Raw genomic sequence first — 15,469 nt, 5'->3', positions numbered from 1 at the left:
GAAACATTTTGTCATGCGAATGACAGCTGTTTTGAGGCAGCCAGTGGGAAATCTACACACATAGATGATACCAGCACGTTTGTAAAAATGAATGTATTACACGTGCAGAAAGAGATGTGTAATGCGCATTGATTGAGGAGCGCAAAGGAGCAAGGATGATATGAGAAAAGAAAGAGAGAGAGACTAAGAGCGAGCATACAAAAACGAAAACAAAAATGAATCGCGCACATTGGCAGCACTCGAATTGAAAATTCTATTTCTCACATATGAATCGCTGATATTGTGTGGTGTCGATTTTATTTTTTTGGTTGTTGTCGACAATCATTTCGGTTTTTTTTTGTGTTTGATGTGATTTTCGGTGTGCCGTAATTTTTGCGTTTCCTTTTTCAAAATTTCAAATTGATTTATGGTTTTGCAGTAACATTTTCCACAAAACACACAAGTTCGTTCGATTGAAGTTTTCTAGTTGGTTTTTAATGTCACTTGGCTTTCACTCTTGTGCAATTTTTTTTCGGTGTATATGTGAATTGTTGTTGTTGGTTTATTTCGTACGTAATACCGTAATTTAATGACTTTCATTCACTTCTATTGTTTTATGAAACAGATGTCAAGCCAGTGCAAACAGGCAGAGGCACACACACACTCCTAAATTCAGATATTCTTGATATGTGTGTGCACTTTTTTATCGACAAAGGAAATGAACTTCAGCATCGAACAGTTGTACATTGCAATGTGAAAGAAAATCACCAAAGAGAATAGAACATTTTTGTTTTTGTTACGACGAACCCGATTGGTGTAGCGCAATATTAATTTGGTTCTATTTTGTTTCGTGTTTTGAACGAAAGTGACCTTTTTCCAAAGGAAAAAATAAAGAAACCAATGTAGTCCGATGAATTGTACCACATTTTAGTTAGAATTTTTCGATTTGCTCACACGATTTCTGTTTGGCAATTGCTGTTTGGTGACACATACACTGAAAACAAATCTTTAAAAATGCGAATCCGGTATCGATCGAAAGCAATTTGCATTGACAACTTAATGCGACTCCATTTCATCAGAATCGAACAAAAACTTTCGGTGATTTTTTTTTCGTTTCTGCGCTTTTTTTTACTTCGATTGCTTTATTCACATTGTGCGACAAAGTTGTCAGTTAAATGCTTCTAACGGAGCGGCTATTTATAGCCAGCAGTTCTTTCAGTACTTTTGCAATAGAGAGAGAGAGAGAGAGAGAAAAAAAAAACGACCGAAAAATTAGGAAACACCGTGTCATACATGTACAATGTTCAATTAAAATGTTCGTGCTAGTGCATGCATTCCGAAATGTGTATTGATATCAACCAGTGACTCAATTGTGAAAAGTACAACAATTTTTCTTGGTTCGGTCGCCCAGCTGTTTGTGTACCTGTGTGCATGTGTGTCGGCGACAATGTTGATATTCATGAATCATTAAAACTTCATACTATGAATTTATGCTCATATTATATGAATGAGATACAAACACTACATGTCATACGAAATAATTTCTAAAAAAAATTATGTCAAACCTTTTCCCACTCACATTTTGCACAAGCATTTAATGATTACTTTCAGTATGTATATTTTGTTTTTAATTGCTTCGCCTCATTTCGATTTGTAAGTTTTCAGTTCGGTTGGTGGTTTTTTGTTTTTGTTTTCAAGGATATGAATCGATAATTTCAGTGGCGTGTGCTCAGCATTAGCAATTAGCTTATTAACTAGAGATGTGAAAGTGTTTTATTTGTTTTTATTTATCCAAAAACTTTTTTCTAATGCTCTTTTTACAAATTACAGATGCGTGTTGCCAAGTGACATTCACCTATTTAGACCGAAAAAATGGATTCGGACCCCCTTTTTTAAAAAATGCGTGACCATTTTTTTGATACCAATACAATAATTCAATCGACATATTAGATAGACACAATAAATTGTTTACGTGACGATCATACACAGACACACGGAACAAAGCCAAATGTGATAAAAACGTATGAGAGAGAGAGAGAGAGAGAGAGAGGACGAGCAACCAATCTAATCTGCATGGAATTTGGATGTTATTTCAATGGGTTTTCAACCAGAACTAGATAAAATTCGAAAACAAAGAAAGGTGAGCTGTAAAAGACGTGAAGGAACATAAACAAAAAACCGTTTTAACTAGCTGTGTTTTGTGCATAAGTTTAAGTGTGTATGTGAATACGTCGGCCGTTTGTTAAAAAACAATAGATGTGCGTGTAATCGTTTTACTCTAATTCATAAACATTTTTATCACAGACCGAAAAATCCTGTTGTTATTGTTGTTGTTCGTCTCTCTCATTATCGTATGTATGTGTGTGTGTGTGTATGAGACGATAAATTACAAAAAATCATCCAATACAACAAAGAGCCAAAAGGCACAAAAACAAAAATAACATTTTTACGAATAAATCGACATAATTGTGGTGTAACACGTATACATATATTTTAAGTGAGTGTTTCCGCCGAATTAAAACGAAGAAGAAGAAGAAGTAAAAAAAATTGACAATAATCAAAATACCCAATCTGATTTTGGGTTTTAACGTCATTGGATTATTTTTCATGGTGCGTGTATATGTTATACATGTGAGCATTTTTGCCGAGTCCTTCTCAAACAACAAGAGTACTTATCGTACATTTTTGTTCAATCGGCGAACAAAACAGAAAAAAAAATTCACTTGAAAAAAACAACAAACGATTTCACAGTAACAGTATTCCCATCGAAACACTAAATTCGGGTAAGTTAATCAATATTTTTTATTTTATAAATTAAAATGATAAACCAGACCCATTCGACATCATTTTTACTGTCGATACTTTAATTACAAGCAGTGTCAACAAATTATAGAGCGATAACATGAGTGTGTTGATTTGCATGCGCTTTCGGTTTATTGATCGACGATGAATTTGCGTTAAATGTGCAGTGTGTGCAAATTGAGTGTACACTCTAAATTGATCGCAAATTCGATTGTGAGCGAGTATAATCAATGTTTTTTCGTAGAATTTCAAAATTTGCTTCTACTTCAATAATTTTCTTACTAAGACAAATCGGATAAACTATGCATTTTTGAAACCGATACTGTTCACACCAATCTAATATGTGATACTCCATCAGAGTCATCAATCTATATGTATGTGAGATCACAGTGCGGTTTACTTTGTGACTGGTATTGATTTAGTGAGAAAAACTGTGTACGAACATGTCAAAATGCCAATTTTGTTGATTGAAAATGTCAGTGATTGATGGTGAAAGAGACTCCAATGTCGAAATTTGCATGAAAATCGCGAGCAAATCGGTGAAGTGTATCCATGTTCTGTTTACAAATTGCCGTAATTTGACGAAGTCGGTCGCATGTCATAAAATCATAAATTAATCGAAGAAAATCGCACTTTTTCGCTGAAGACTACCGTGTTCAGGGTCATTCTTATCAACAAAAGCACACACACACACATCCATCTGATTATTGATGATATTTTCAGTGTTTTTACAATCGTTTCTAGGTGGGTTGGAAAGTATTACATTGTTTTATATTACTACTAGAAGGTTTCTGTCACGTGTGCCAATGGCACATGTTCATTCTATCGTTGTTTATGTGGCAACTCACCGCATGGTATTCAAATCCATAGCTTCAATTGGAAATATGAATTAATGCCAGAATGCGGTATCGGCTGCATGCAAAATGATTCATTACGCCTAAAAATAGACACCATTTTTTTGCTGCTTATTTCTCACACAGACAATTTTACACTCGCATTCATTTTTGTTCATTTAACGGTTGTTTTCATAGCGAAATCTGAACCAGTCAGTTTTACACTCTGTCAAGCGTTCAGTTTATTTTTCAATTTTAAATTCAAACGAATTGTTAATCAAAATAAATTTTTCAATTTATTCCGACAAATTACGAAAAATTACGACCTTTGATACGTAAGTGTTGGCCAATTATTTTTATTTTTAACAAAAAGGAATTCACTATTTTGGCCATTTTAATTACATTGCGTCGAAAGATGCCGTTTAACATAAAGAATGTCGTATATAGAGTATAGATTCTTCGAAATTAGAAAATGTTAACCTTTTCTGCAAGAAGGATGAGGATTTATTTTTGAAGCAAAAAAAAGTTGTGTTGACAGCCTTCAATTCATGTTAAGCAGACAAAACAAAGCGACAATAATTGTTCAATTTGAAGCGAATGTGTGCGTTTATCTGTATGTGTGTGCGTGATCAGATCACTATCTTATCTGGTAATATTTGGTGATAAAACGGTTTCAACACATTGACACGACAATAGAATGTGATTTTTTTAACTGTGTTTTTAAACATTTTTTTTTGCTGTACAAAAGCAATCTGTCGTGAAACACAACACAATTGAATGACAACGAATGACTACCTTAAAAGCCGCAAATTGTTGACACTTCACTTTGGCACACAATTAATTTTTTGCATATTGTTTGTGGTGTCTTCCATGTATCTCTTTCTCAATATCTCTCCCTTTTTACAACACCCCTCCCCCCTCTATCACTCTCTCTCTCTCTTTGTCTCACTATTAATCTCTCGAAATCAATGTGACATTGGGTGTTGTCTGCTATCTTCGCATTTGATATGCATTTTACCAAACTGGACGAATGTGTTGTACTCTTCGATGGTTTTTTTGTTGTCTCTGTCCCATCGTCATGTCTGTATTGGTTCGACTCGATCAAACACAATGCGATAAGTGTAGCATATTATTTATTTATTTTCTTTTTTTTCGTTCGGTGTCTTTTCACTCGGTGTCTTCTTGAGATTGTTGTCATTTCAATTAATATATATATAATTTTTGTGTGTCTTGGCACTAAGCATTCAGTTATCGGTGTTCAATTGGAAAATCAATTGATTAGTCAGTTTACATCACTCAATCCACTTTGTTCTTTGTCCGAATTGAATCGTTTTGAATTTTTGAAATTTTAAACAAAGATCAAATTATCTTCTGATTCTGAATATTCTTGAATCGTGTGTGTCGAGTGAAATTTAAAATCGTTTGTTATTCTCTTTGTTTTTTTTTTTATGTGTAAAGTTTGTCGGGAGCCCATTGTGTTTTCTTATTATTTATTTAAAACGTGAAGTGTGTGAGTGAGTGCGTCATTTGTGTGTCTAAGTTGAAAACGTGGATGCAAAGATGCCCTCAAAAATGCATCAATGATCCGATCAAAATGACTCACAAACGAATTTATTTGATTAGTGATTCTGTATTGAGCTGATATTTGGCCCGTATGTAATATTGGCAAGAGATATTCCCCATTTAAAATGTTTTTTTTTTGTTACAGTTCGATTTATTTTCGTTGTGTGTATTATTAACCAATTAAACAAACAAAATAGACAAACGTTCTCGATTAGATTGACGATTTCTAAGTATAGCCACATTTGCTGTATCGATATGTCAAAACAAAAAATAACAAAATAAATCTTATTTCATTCTTTGACATTTCAAATCAACACTTCGGAAAATAACCACAAGTGGAAATTCAAAATGGCGACAGTGTGTGATGATTGTGCATGATTTAAACACACAAATGTCATCGAAATTGTCTTTTTCTCTTAAATAAATTGTGCGAACGCATAAGCGAAGTCATTGTGTCGTCCAGTTTCAAACGAACGAGTAAAATTGGTTCTATGTGAAGTCACACATATATATTTTCTTTTTGTTTTAAACTCATAAGTGTGACGCCGTTTGATTTCTGGCTCTTGACTTTTCCCACGTATATATTCGTAGAAAGACGACACACTAAAATATCATTTATTTAGTTTGTTTTTATCGCGTTATGCAAGCACTTGAAATTGAGACCGAATTGCTATTGCGCTTGTAAATAATGCCGGACTATTTGATCGGGCAACGATGACAACAGTTTGAACGTTGACTCTTTTAATTGATTCCTTTTTTTTTCAATTAAATATCGTCTCTTTTTTACTACATCATTGATAATCTACAATTTCTGTCAAGATCTTCTTTCATCCGAGTTCAAGTATGGTCATATAATGAGTTTATTATATTCAATTATCAAAGATGTTCAAAAATAAATTTGTTTATAAACAACAAGTTGGGAAAGAAATGAAAGAAAACCTCTATAAATTTTCCAAGCAAATGTCCGGCCGAAGCGCAAAATAAAAATAAACAAAATTCGATTCGATATTGAATCACTACCTCAATCTGTTTGCAAAATATTTCCGCCTATCTATCGGAATAATTCTTTTGATTTCAGTTTTTTTTGGTTACAATGAAAATCGTACTTTATCGAACTGTTTTAAATCTAGTATTTGTTTTTCCATTGCTAATTTGTTTTGTTCTCACTCTCTTACGTTGTCACAAAGACCACAACACACGGTTGTGGTGATAAATTCAAAGAATTAGCCCTGAAAATGGATGGTATATCTCGGTCGGCAACAAAAGGTTTCACCACGGCTTGACGTTTGTGGTCACAATAAAAAACAAAAGCACACACACAAAAAAAAATATATCAGAGAATCATTTGATTCAAACTAAATAACAAAAAAAGGAGTTTCGAACATTTTTTTTTCTTTGAAAGTGTCCGTCAATCAAAACAAATTTATCTTCAAATTGAATTGAATGAAATGAAATTGAAAAGAATGCAACGAGTGCGTCGAATGTTTAAAATGCGTAATGTCGCCCGAAATCGTCACGATCCAGAAGATCCCGAACGATTACCATTGAATCAAGCATCGACATCGTCGGGCATTCGTGATCGTACACCAAGTTGTGATAGCATTAGCACAAATTCAAGCTCATCAAGTTCAACACAAACACGTCGATCGTTTCGTAGTTATGGCAGTTTTTTGCCAAATTATTTCAATATGTTGAGAAATTCATTGCGTCGATCAAATTCATCACAGGTAAGATGACGAAAAAAGAACGTCGAACAGTACTACTTCGTCTTAAGAGTTGAAAGCAAAGTGTCTAAAATCAATTATGTTTAAAACCAAAATAAAATTTAAAATATCTGCGAATTGAAACACAAAAATTCAATGGCATTTTCAATATGATAAAACTTGTTTACTCTCGAAACTAGAATTTGATGTAGTAGCGCGTATATGAAAAGAAAAAAAAACTATACATTGAACAGTTGCTACAGATACGGCATTACCATTGCTGACCAATTAAATTGTGTGTATGTTTATATGATATGTAGAGCGCAAGCAAAAGCGAGAAGCAACACGGAAAACGGTTTGAATGATAAAGAAAAGAAAGAAAGAAAAGATTGCGTATCTAAACAAAAGCGTGCTTAATTCTCAAACAATATTGTCACAAATAAATATTGATTGTATGATGCGCATTCATGGAATTGTCGAAGCTAATTGCTCATATAAAACAAAAGAGCGAACGAATGAACATCATATGATATAACAATTGATTGTTTGGACGAAACGATCGTTTTGTTATGTCTACATGTAATTATTCATTTTGCTTAAGATCGCATGCTCCCTTCGCCTACAATCATTTTTATTACGCCGAATGTGACTGATTTGTAGTTATGGCATATGTGTATATATGCCACTTTATTGTTTTCCCCCCATTTTAAGAGCACATCAATTGGCATGTCATTTTATTTATACATTTAAACACGATTCGAAAAAAGTATGACAAATGAATCAGTTAGTTAATGAAACACAGTCAAGTCGTCGGCACCATCTTCAGTTTTTTTTATACGATTTGACACGGTGATTTAGTTTTTTTGGTCCACATTTGCACATTATATTTGCTGAAAACAAAAAGTTAAACAGCACCATTTCCTTGCATAAACAATTTGACCTCTCTGTTGTAGACGCGGATTTTTCACGTGCTTCATGGTTGTGTTTTACTCACGATTTTCTTATCGCTTACATTGAATATTCAACAATACGATCTTCAATAGATTCAAAGAAATCACATCGCATACTTGCTGCCCTTGACTTTTTTCTCTTTCTCTTTTTTTTTTTTTGATCGGAAAATCCACACAAATTGCTTTTCTAGAGCAAGGAAAATCGATAATCTCTTGGAATCCGTTTCAGATAGCACTTAATTTAAAAACAAACAAATTCAGTTTTGCGGAGAAAAAAAATATGTTTAAATAGTGTTAATTAAATTGATATCAAACGAAAAGAAATCGGTGCAAAAAGTGCTGCGCACCACACGTATATCTTTGCTAGTGATTCCGTTTATCGACTTTAGTTTCACGTGTGTGCGCTTGTGTGTGTGAGTGTGTGTGCTTGGCGCCCGAAGTATTTAAAACTAAACACTCAGCCAAGTAGCTCAATCCCATAGTCTGATCACACCATCCAGCACGAACATTTCTCGATACAAGACTCTGGAAACATGTTCAAAACCAAAGTTAAACAAACCACCTCAAACACCAGCAATCAGGTAACAATCGAACACACAATTTATTTTTTTTTGACACAAAATCAGTCAAGTGTTGAAACGAAAGAAAAGAAAATCAATTCTTATAAAAGCGATTGTCGCTTGTGTACAGTGCACGAATGCTTGATGGAAATTTTCAACTAACCGATTGATTTAATGTGTATACGCGATCGCAATCAGATTTAGTTGATCTTGAATAGTGTGGACAAATTGAAGTTCAATTAATTTTCATTCAATTCGTGTGTTGATTTCATTTTTAATTGAGATTATAGCCAAGCGTACACAATTTTCATCAAAATCAATGAAAAATCACAATGTTGTTTGTGTTTGTAACATTCACACATGCACTTTTGTGATTATATTTGATGTTTCGTTTGAAATAGAAAGACTTCGTGACAAGACATAAGCATTTTATATTGATTTTGTCGTAAAATAACTGATTAGAGGCGCATTTTCGTTGAGAATGACATGTCAACGATAAGAAACGTTTAAACACATTTGAAAGTGTGGCATTTTTTGCAATTTATCATTTAAACAATTCACGTCACAGTACTCTATTTGAAAAACAAAACAAAACAAAACAAAAAACGATGATGTCAATGGCAATTCAATTGGTTTCATTGCAATATGACAGTTTTATGGGGGTGATATGTAATAGCTTTGGGTCGTAAATTGTCGATTTTTTGAAAGATATGCATAGCTTCTGAAGGTTGCTTCAAGAAGGAAGTAATTTTAAACGTTTTGAACAAATTTTGGAGAGATAAATAGAGAAGGACCCCTCGCAAAAAGTTATGAAGATTTAACAAGTTTTGAAAAATTATTAAAATAACGATCTACTATTTAAAAAAAAAATTCGTTGTTCCTTTTTCCATTTTTGATACATCCAAACTTGGATATGATGCAATAATTTTTAAACCACATTTGACATTGAAATTTGTATCATTTGTTTCCCTAATTAAACGTACCATATTGTGCGGAACTTTGTAGTTTTGTTTATCCCATTGAGATAATGAAAATATTCCGAGTATAATGCAATCACACAAATTTAAGACGAAATTTGTCTTTATTATTAATAGACGTGTTGTAAAATAAATCGCTTATCTCTGTTTCTTTTTTATTTTACATTTCAGGTAAGCATATATGGAAGAGCTGCTCTCTCATCAGTGTTCAGTACATATAAACCAAAATAAAAATCATTTGAATTCGTTTGTGTAAGTTTTATTTTATTAATTTTTTATAGGTTTCTTAAGTTGTTTTCTTTAAATATAAAAAAAAAGTTTTTTGTTGAAAATCCCAGTGAGAATAGGAGATTTTGTGTTTTGAGGCAAATATTTTTGGTTCTTCTTCTCATGATTGTCATCGTTGGTAGAAGAATTGTAAATTTTTTCCAAGCCCTCCCCTTTAATAATCAATTGCATTTCAGAGCAAAACCAAAAAAAAAAAATCGATAAAAAAAGAGTGGAATCCGTTTGCAATTATTATTTATTTGTTAGATAACGCATAAATGATTATCTATGATCATCCGTTCCTTCATGATAAAAATGGTCCCAACATATGACACACCACCGTTAATATCACCATTAAAAAAATAGACTGAACGTTTCACTGCACAAAAATTCACACCCACACAACGGTTTAAGCACAAAACTTCAAACAAATATATCCTATATAGAAAGAAAAAATCACAAATCTGATGCGTGGTAGTGTGTACCATGATGCCAAACAGTACGCAGGAAGACTCTCAAAATTATAAACATATAAAAGCACTTGTCCGTGATTTGCATATGACCAGAAATGTTGCACGACCCGAACAATTAGTTTCAATTAACAGTGCAAACAATGTGTACCATCACAATAATCATTCGCATCCACGTACCGTAAAATCAACGCCATGTAAAAACGTTTCTATTGCACAGAAATTGATTATTCATCAATTGAATACATTGAATGGACCGAGTCGAGCGACGATTGAAGAGAACGCTGTATTTATTGAAGAAGACGAAGAAATGGAGGAGGATGAGGAAGAAGCAAGTGATACAAATACAAGCTCATTGGACATATCACTATCGTCACCGCCAAATACGAATAAACGTAACAAATGTGGAACGACAACGCATGATCCAAATTATACCATACCATCCGTTGTTGTCACCGATATTAATGAACCGGTCGACCTAATTACCAGCACACAAAGACGATTCTCACAACTTTACTCGGGACTAAGACGATTTTCAACTTCGCATACGGTAGGAAATGGCAATTCATCCAAAACACACAAACAAACAAACAAAAACAATCTTTACTGACCAAAAAAATAAACCTGATCGAACAGCACGCAACAACCATTTTGCGCTTTGTGTCTGATCTGATTGTGTACATAGACATACTTTTCTAACTTCAAGTGAGAGCTTGGTTTTTGTTTTGGTGCCATACACATTTATTTTCATAAAAATTCACATACCCTTTCAACACATATACAAACACATGCACACACACAAACACACACATACAAGACAATTAACCAAATGGAGATAACTGTTGTCGAGACATATACAGAAATACATTTCGATCACGTTGAATAACACGTTTATTGCAGTACCACAAACACCATCCATGATAAGGTACATGCATCTGTTGAACATTTGTTGCTTTCTCGTAGAAATTCTCATCTCTTGAAAACCAAGAACGTTCTACAATTCTGGTGACATTTCTAAAACGAATCAATAAAAATCATATCGTAAAAAGGATATCGTAGCCGAGTAACTTACAACCATCTCGATTAATGGTTTTGCTAACAATCGCTTCACACTCACCCACTCGATTTTTTTTTCTTCTTCTTTTTGGTGTATTCAAAATGTGCTCATAATAGTAGCTAATTCGATTTTAGCCAATAAACATATATAATACGACTAATGCATTCGGACTTTTCGCGTGAATTCTTAAATGCTTGGGCTTTGATCTAATCTTGGGCAAATTTTTCGATACATTGTGTAGTTAGTTGTAGTTTTTCTTTGATTTATTTAGTTACTTCCGACAAGCTACTGATAAGGATTCTTATAAAATAAATTTTCGATTAAAAACTAAAATAATCATTTAACCAAAAACTAGACTCTAAATTTCAAAGGAAATTCCAAAAACGTTTATTCTTCGAATACCAGAGCTGTTGATTGGCACCGGAGATGGGTGAGAACTAGTGAAAGCTCACAATTATTCCATATAATTTTTCAAGTGCCGGGTGCCGCACATGAATACCAGAAAGAGCAGCACTTACAAGATAGGTGTCCACGGTACCTATAACAGCAATGAGAGGATGTGAAGACTTCAAGTCTCTTTGAGCCGACGGTGGCGCCCCGAATTTCAAAGGGGACGTCAATGTAATTTAACAACTCAAATTGAAACTAAACAGCGCGCCAATTTTAAAATTTGCTGTTATTTCCTCCCATTTATAACAGCTTTGCCTAACATTGAATGTAGAATGAGTTTTTCTTTGGAATCGCTGATTGGCCAAACCAATTTGAATTATAAAATGTCAAATTTGATTATATTCGATTTCTTTATGATAAGAGATGTTAACTGATGGAATTGTATAGTGACCAGTGACCGGTTCGCGCATATTTCTATGCCTGATAGCTATGCTAAGCATAGCGGAGATGCAAGCCGCAACGCACCCGTCGCCATTCGATTCGAGCTATATTGTATGCGCACGGTCGTCTGCATAAACGAACATGTGTATTGTTCATATAGAGAGAACGGCGATGCGTCGGTTGCGTTTGCGGCTATGCTTGGCATATCTATGCTACCTAGCGTATTTAGGCAAGCATAGGAATATGCGCGAACCGGTCACTGATAGTGACATGCCAAAATTTCGCAAAAGACTGCCACTTTTTTATCAAAAACACAGAAATCGCCAAAATTGATAAGAATTGCGAATGAGTGTTTCTTTTTCTGATTTTTTGCACAGTTTAGAGATAAGATACGAAAGATAATAGTACTTTTTTACTTCTACAAATTTTGTCGTTAGAAATCAATAAAGTGAAAAACAACAAATTCAGTGAAAATTTTCGACATTTGGTGATTGTGAGTAAAAAAAAACTTCAAAATATTCAAAAAATATATAAAGATGTCCATAAATGGCATGAATAGTTCGGAAAACCCGCTGTACTTAGAATAAACAGACATTGTTTCTTAGTTTTTTGCAAAGATTTATATTTTTATGAATCTCATTTCCAAAATGTCTTCAAACGACCGGAACAAATGATCACACAATTTGATTTTGATAAAAAACGAAAAGATAAAAAAGAAAGAGAAAAACTGTAAAAAGAGATAAATAGAAAAAAAGAAATATGAGCGTACAGAGAAAAGTGACTAAGAAAAATATGAAATCACGTCACCAATTTGAACATTTTCGTTGTGAGTTCATCGATGTGTCTCAAGGATAATTCATTCCAATTTAAATGATGCCGGCTCCTCCCTTTCTTTCGGCTCTCTTTCTCCCCTTCTCTCTCTATCTCGTTCTGAATTCGAATATGTGTGAACATAAATTGATTTGAAATTATGACAAATGGCCGGTGTTCACGTGCCAAAAATGTGCAATTTTAATTTAAATATGTGTGAATGTTGATCATTGCAAACAAATTGATTCGATTTCTTTGTTTGCGCTCAAGTTATTTAACTCACATTCAATGCACTCAACGATAGCTCAATAACACACAATGCCCGTGATTAATACACCCAATAAAATGCAATTAATATCGTTTTTTTTTTGTTCGTTGTGGTCGTTGTTGTTGTTATTTTGCACAAGTTTTTTTTTGTGTATTAGCTAAACTATGCCGTTGACTTTGTCAGTTTCTCTACCTGCATCATTCTTTGATTAACTTCACTTTGGAATTATAAAAATTGGAACCTTTTCTCTCTCAATCTCCCTCTCTCTCTTTTACTCTCGCAGTTTTCATGATAATTTTCGGTTGTGCATCGCAAATAAGCTTGACAAATATTTCAACATTGTTAATTGTCTCTCCTACCGACTTAATTACAAAATGTGACTGTCCCCTTTTCCTACTTTTCTTTGATTGCACATACACATATGCGATATATTTGTTGCTTACTTCTTCGTTTTTGTTTTTACAATTCAATTAATAATTTATCGCATAGTCGCCGCGTATTAGAATAACATTCGCTTTCATTCAGTTAGTTGGTGGCTTCACTTCAAATCGCAATACACGATTGTATTTGTTTTGTTTTTCATCCAACGCAGAGAACACTCTTTCGTTGGATCTTTCGTTCAATTTGATATTTATCGACACGATATCAAAACGTTTAAGTATTTATTTATTTTTTTGTTCGCTATTTATTCGATCAATTAGCATAGAATTCAAAAATTAAAGTTTTGCTGATCACACACAGACAAACACACGGTGCAAAATCATACGCGGCCGATTCTTCGTCACATGAACTCAGTTACGTTTGTGAGCTCAACGATATTTAACACATTATCTTTATTTTGGTGTGAATAAGTAAGTTATATACCGATAAATTCACTTGAATTTTTATTTTAGAAATTCGTTCCATTTAAATTCGACAACAAAATGCAGAAAAAAATAGTGAAATATGCATTTCCTTTCTTCGATTTTTTTATTTTTGATTCGAAAAAAATGTTGAAAATCAAGTTTGTTCTAGTCGGGTGAGTTTTTTGATTACATAAAATGTGTTTGATCTCTGAAAAGTTTCGAATTTTGAGAAAGGTTCCTCTCTTGAAAAGGTTCCATTCGTTGCGCATTTTAAATTAACGTCAAACCGCTTTTCTTAAAGTCAACTAGAATTTTATCAGAAGCCATAAATTGTGACTATCGCATACCATTTCGGTTGTGTTCTAATCAAACGTTAAATTGGGGTCATTTTATGATTATTGTTTTGTTTTTTTTTTATATCGATAATGCAAATTAAACCGTTTGTTTCCATGAATTTGTACGTTTCAAGTTATTCATTGTAAATATTTTAATCGTTTTCCGCGTAGAAAGTATGCAAGGTGGAATTACGTGTTTTAATTGAATATTCGATTAGCTTTTGCTTGTTTATTTATTCAGAGATGAATCTCTAGCAAATGCTCAATCCATTCACGGTTTGTAAAAGCTAATTTACAAGCTTTCCACAACTTAATCGTGTCCTATTCACTGTAACCGATTTAAACGGTCACACTTAACCATCTATTGTGAATGTGAATTCTGTTCAAAAGCTCAATTCCATATGAATTCGATGACAACTGATTTCTAGCATACACTACCTCAATACATTTTCATTTCATATCGAATTGTTATCGTAAGTCCCAGTTAAATTATTCGGAATAAATGTTGGTTCAGTTTTTTAAATTGTTTTGAATGAAATTTGATTATTTCTGACACAATTTCATTTCTAGTATCCATTTCATATCTGGAAAAAAATGCGATAAACGATCACATAAATTGAACATCCTATTAAAGGAATCACTAAAAACTATGACATCTTGCTATTTTAGAGCACCTTATCTATCACTTCTATGATAAAAAAAAAAACAATTCAGATATGATAGTTTGCGTGGAATTTTTATCCAATTTTATGGCTTTTCCAAGTAATTAATCAAGAAACCATTGAAGAAAATAATCAATTTCTAAATAGAGCACATTTTAAGAAAAAATCAATGCCGAGCACCGATTTCACCGAGGTGATTTTTGGAACTTGATATACTTAAGTGTCTATTAGATACAAAAAAAAACAGCAAAAAAACCATCGATCGATTCGGGTCTGGCTCGGTAACATTCTGTAATATTAAACTGATTTTTTGCTCCTTCTTCTCACTTCTATTTGGTGTAAATAGATAATCATTCTATAAAAACTGAAGTGTGAAAAAACTGCCGTATGGGGTCCGACCTTCGTTTCAGACTTTGTTTTGGTATTTGAACTTTTGTATTTGAATCTGAAGTGGATCCGTTTCTCTGTGTTTCTACTTGTAGTTTTTTTTTTTTGTTGATTGTGTAAACAATAGTTTCATAAAAAGCGCTGACAATTATAATCACATTTTTATAAAT

General features: G+C 33.2%; 1 protein-coding gene across 9 annotated transcripts in view; it reads left to right on the top strand.

Moving 5' to 3' along the window:
- The first annotated feature begins 318 nt into the window (after positions 1-318).
- LOC116346926 (kinase D-interacting substrate of 220 kDa) overlaps positions 319-15,469 on the top strand; it is a 29,757-nt gene continuing 14,606 nt past the window's right edge. For 3 of the 9 annotated variants that reach the window (XM_031777228.1, XM_031777230.1, XM_031777229.1), the window contains exon 1: positions 9,832-10,654. In XM_031777228.1, coding sequence (XP_031633088.1) covers positions 10,121-10,654 — 534 coding nt within the window. In that variant the 5' untranslated portion in view covers positions 9,832-10,120. Of the gene's footprint in view, positions 443-1,809; positions 2,763-6,589; positions 6,905-8,157; positions 8,412-9,538; positions 9,620-9,831; positions 10,655-13,801; positions 13,922-15,469 lie in introns of those variants that run through there. The other 6 variants (XM_031777227.1, XM_031777236.1, XM_031777235.1 and 3 more) reach the window with 6 other exon arrangements.

The sequence above is a fragment of the Contarinia nasturtii genome, unplaced genomic scaffold, assembly GCF_009176525.2.
Source record: "Contarinia nasturtii isolate CC-2019 unplaced genomic scaffold, AAFC_CNas_1.1 Cnas_scaffold_1699, whole genome shotgun sequence".
Classification (NCBI taxonomy): domain Eukaryota; kingdom Metazoa; phylum Arthropoda; class Insecta; order Diptera; family Cecidomyiidae; genus Contarinia; species Contarinia nasturtii.
Note: the sequence above shows the minus strand (reverse complement) of the source record. Positions and strands in the feature narration are given on the sequence as shown.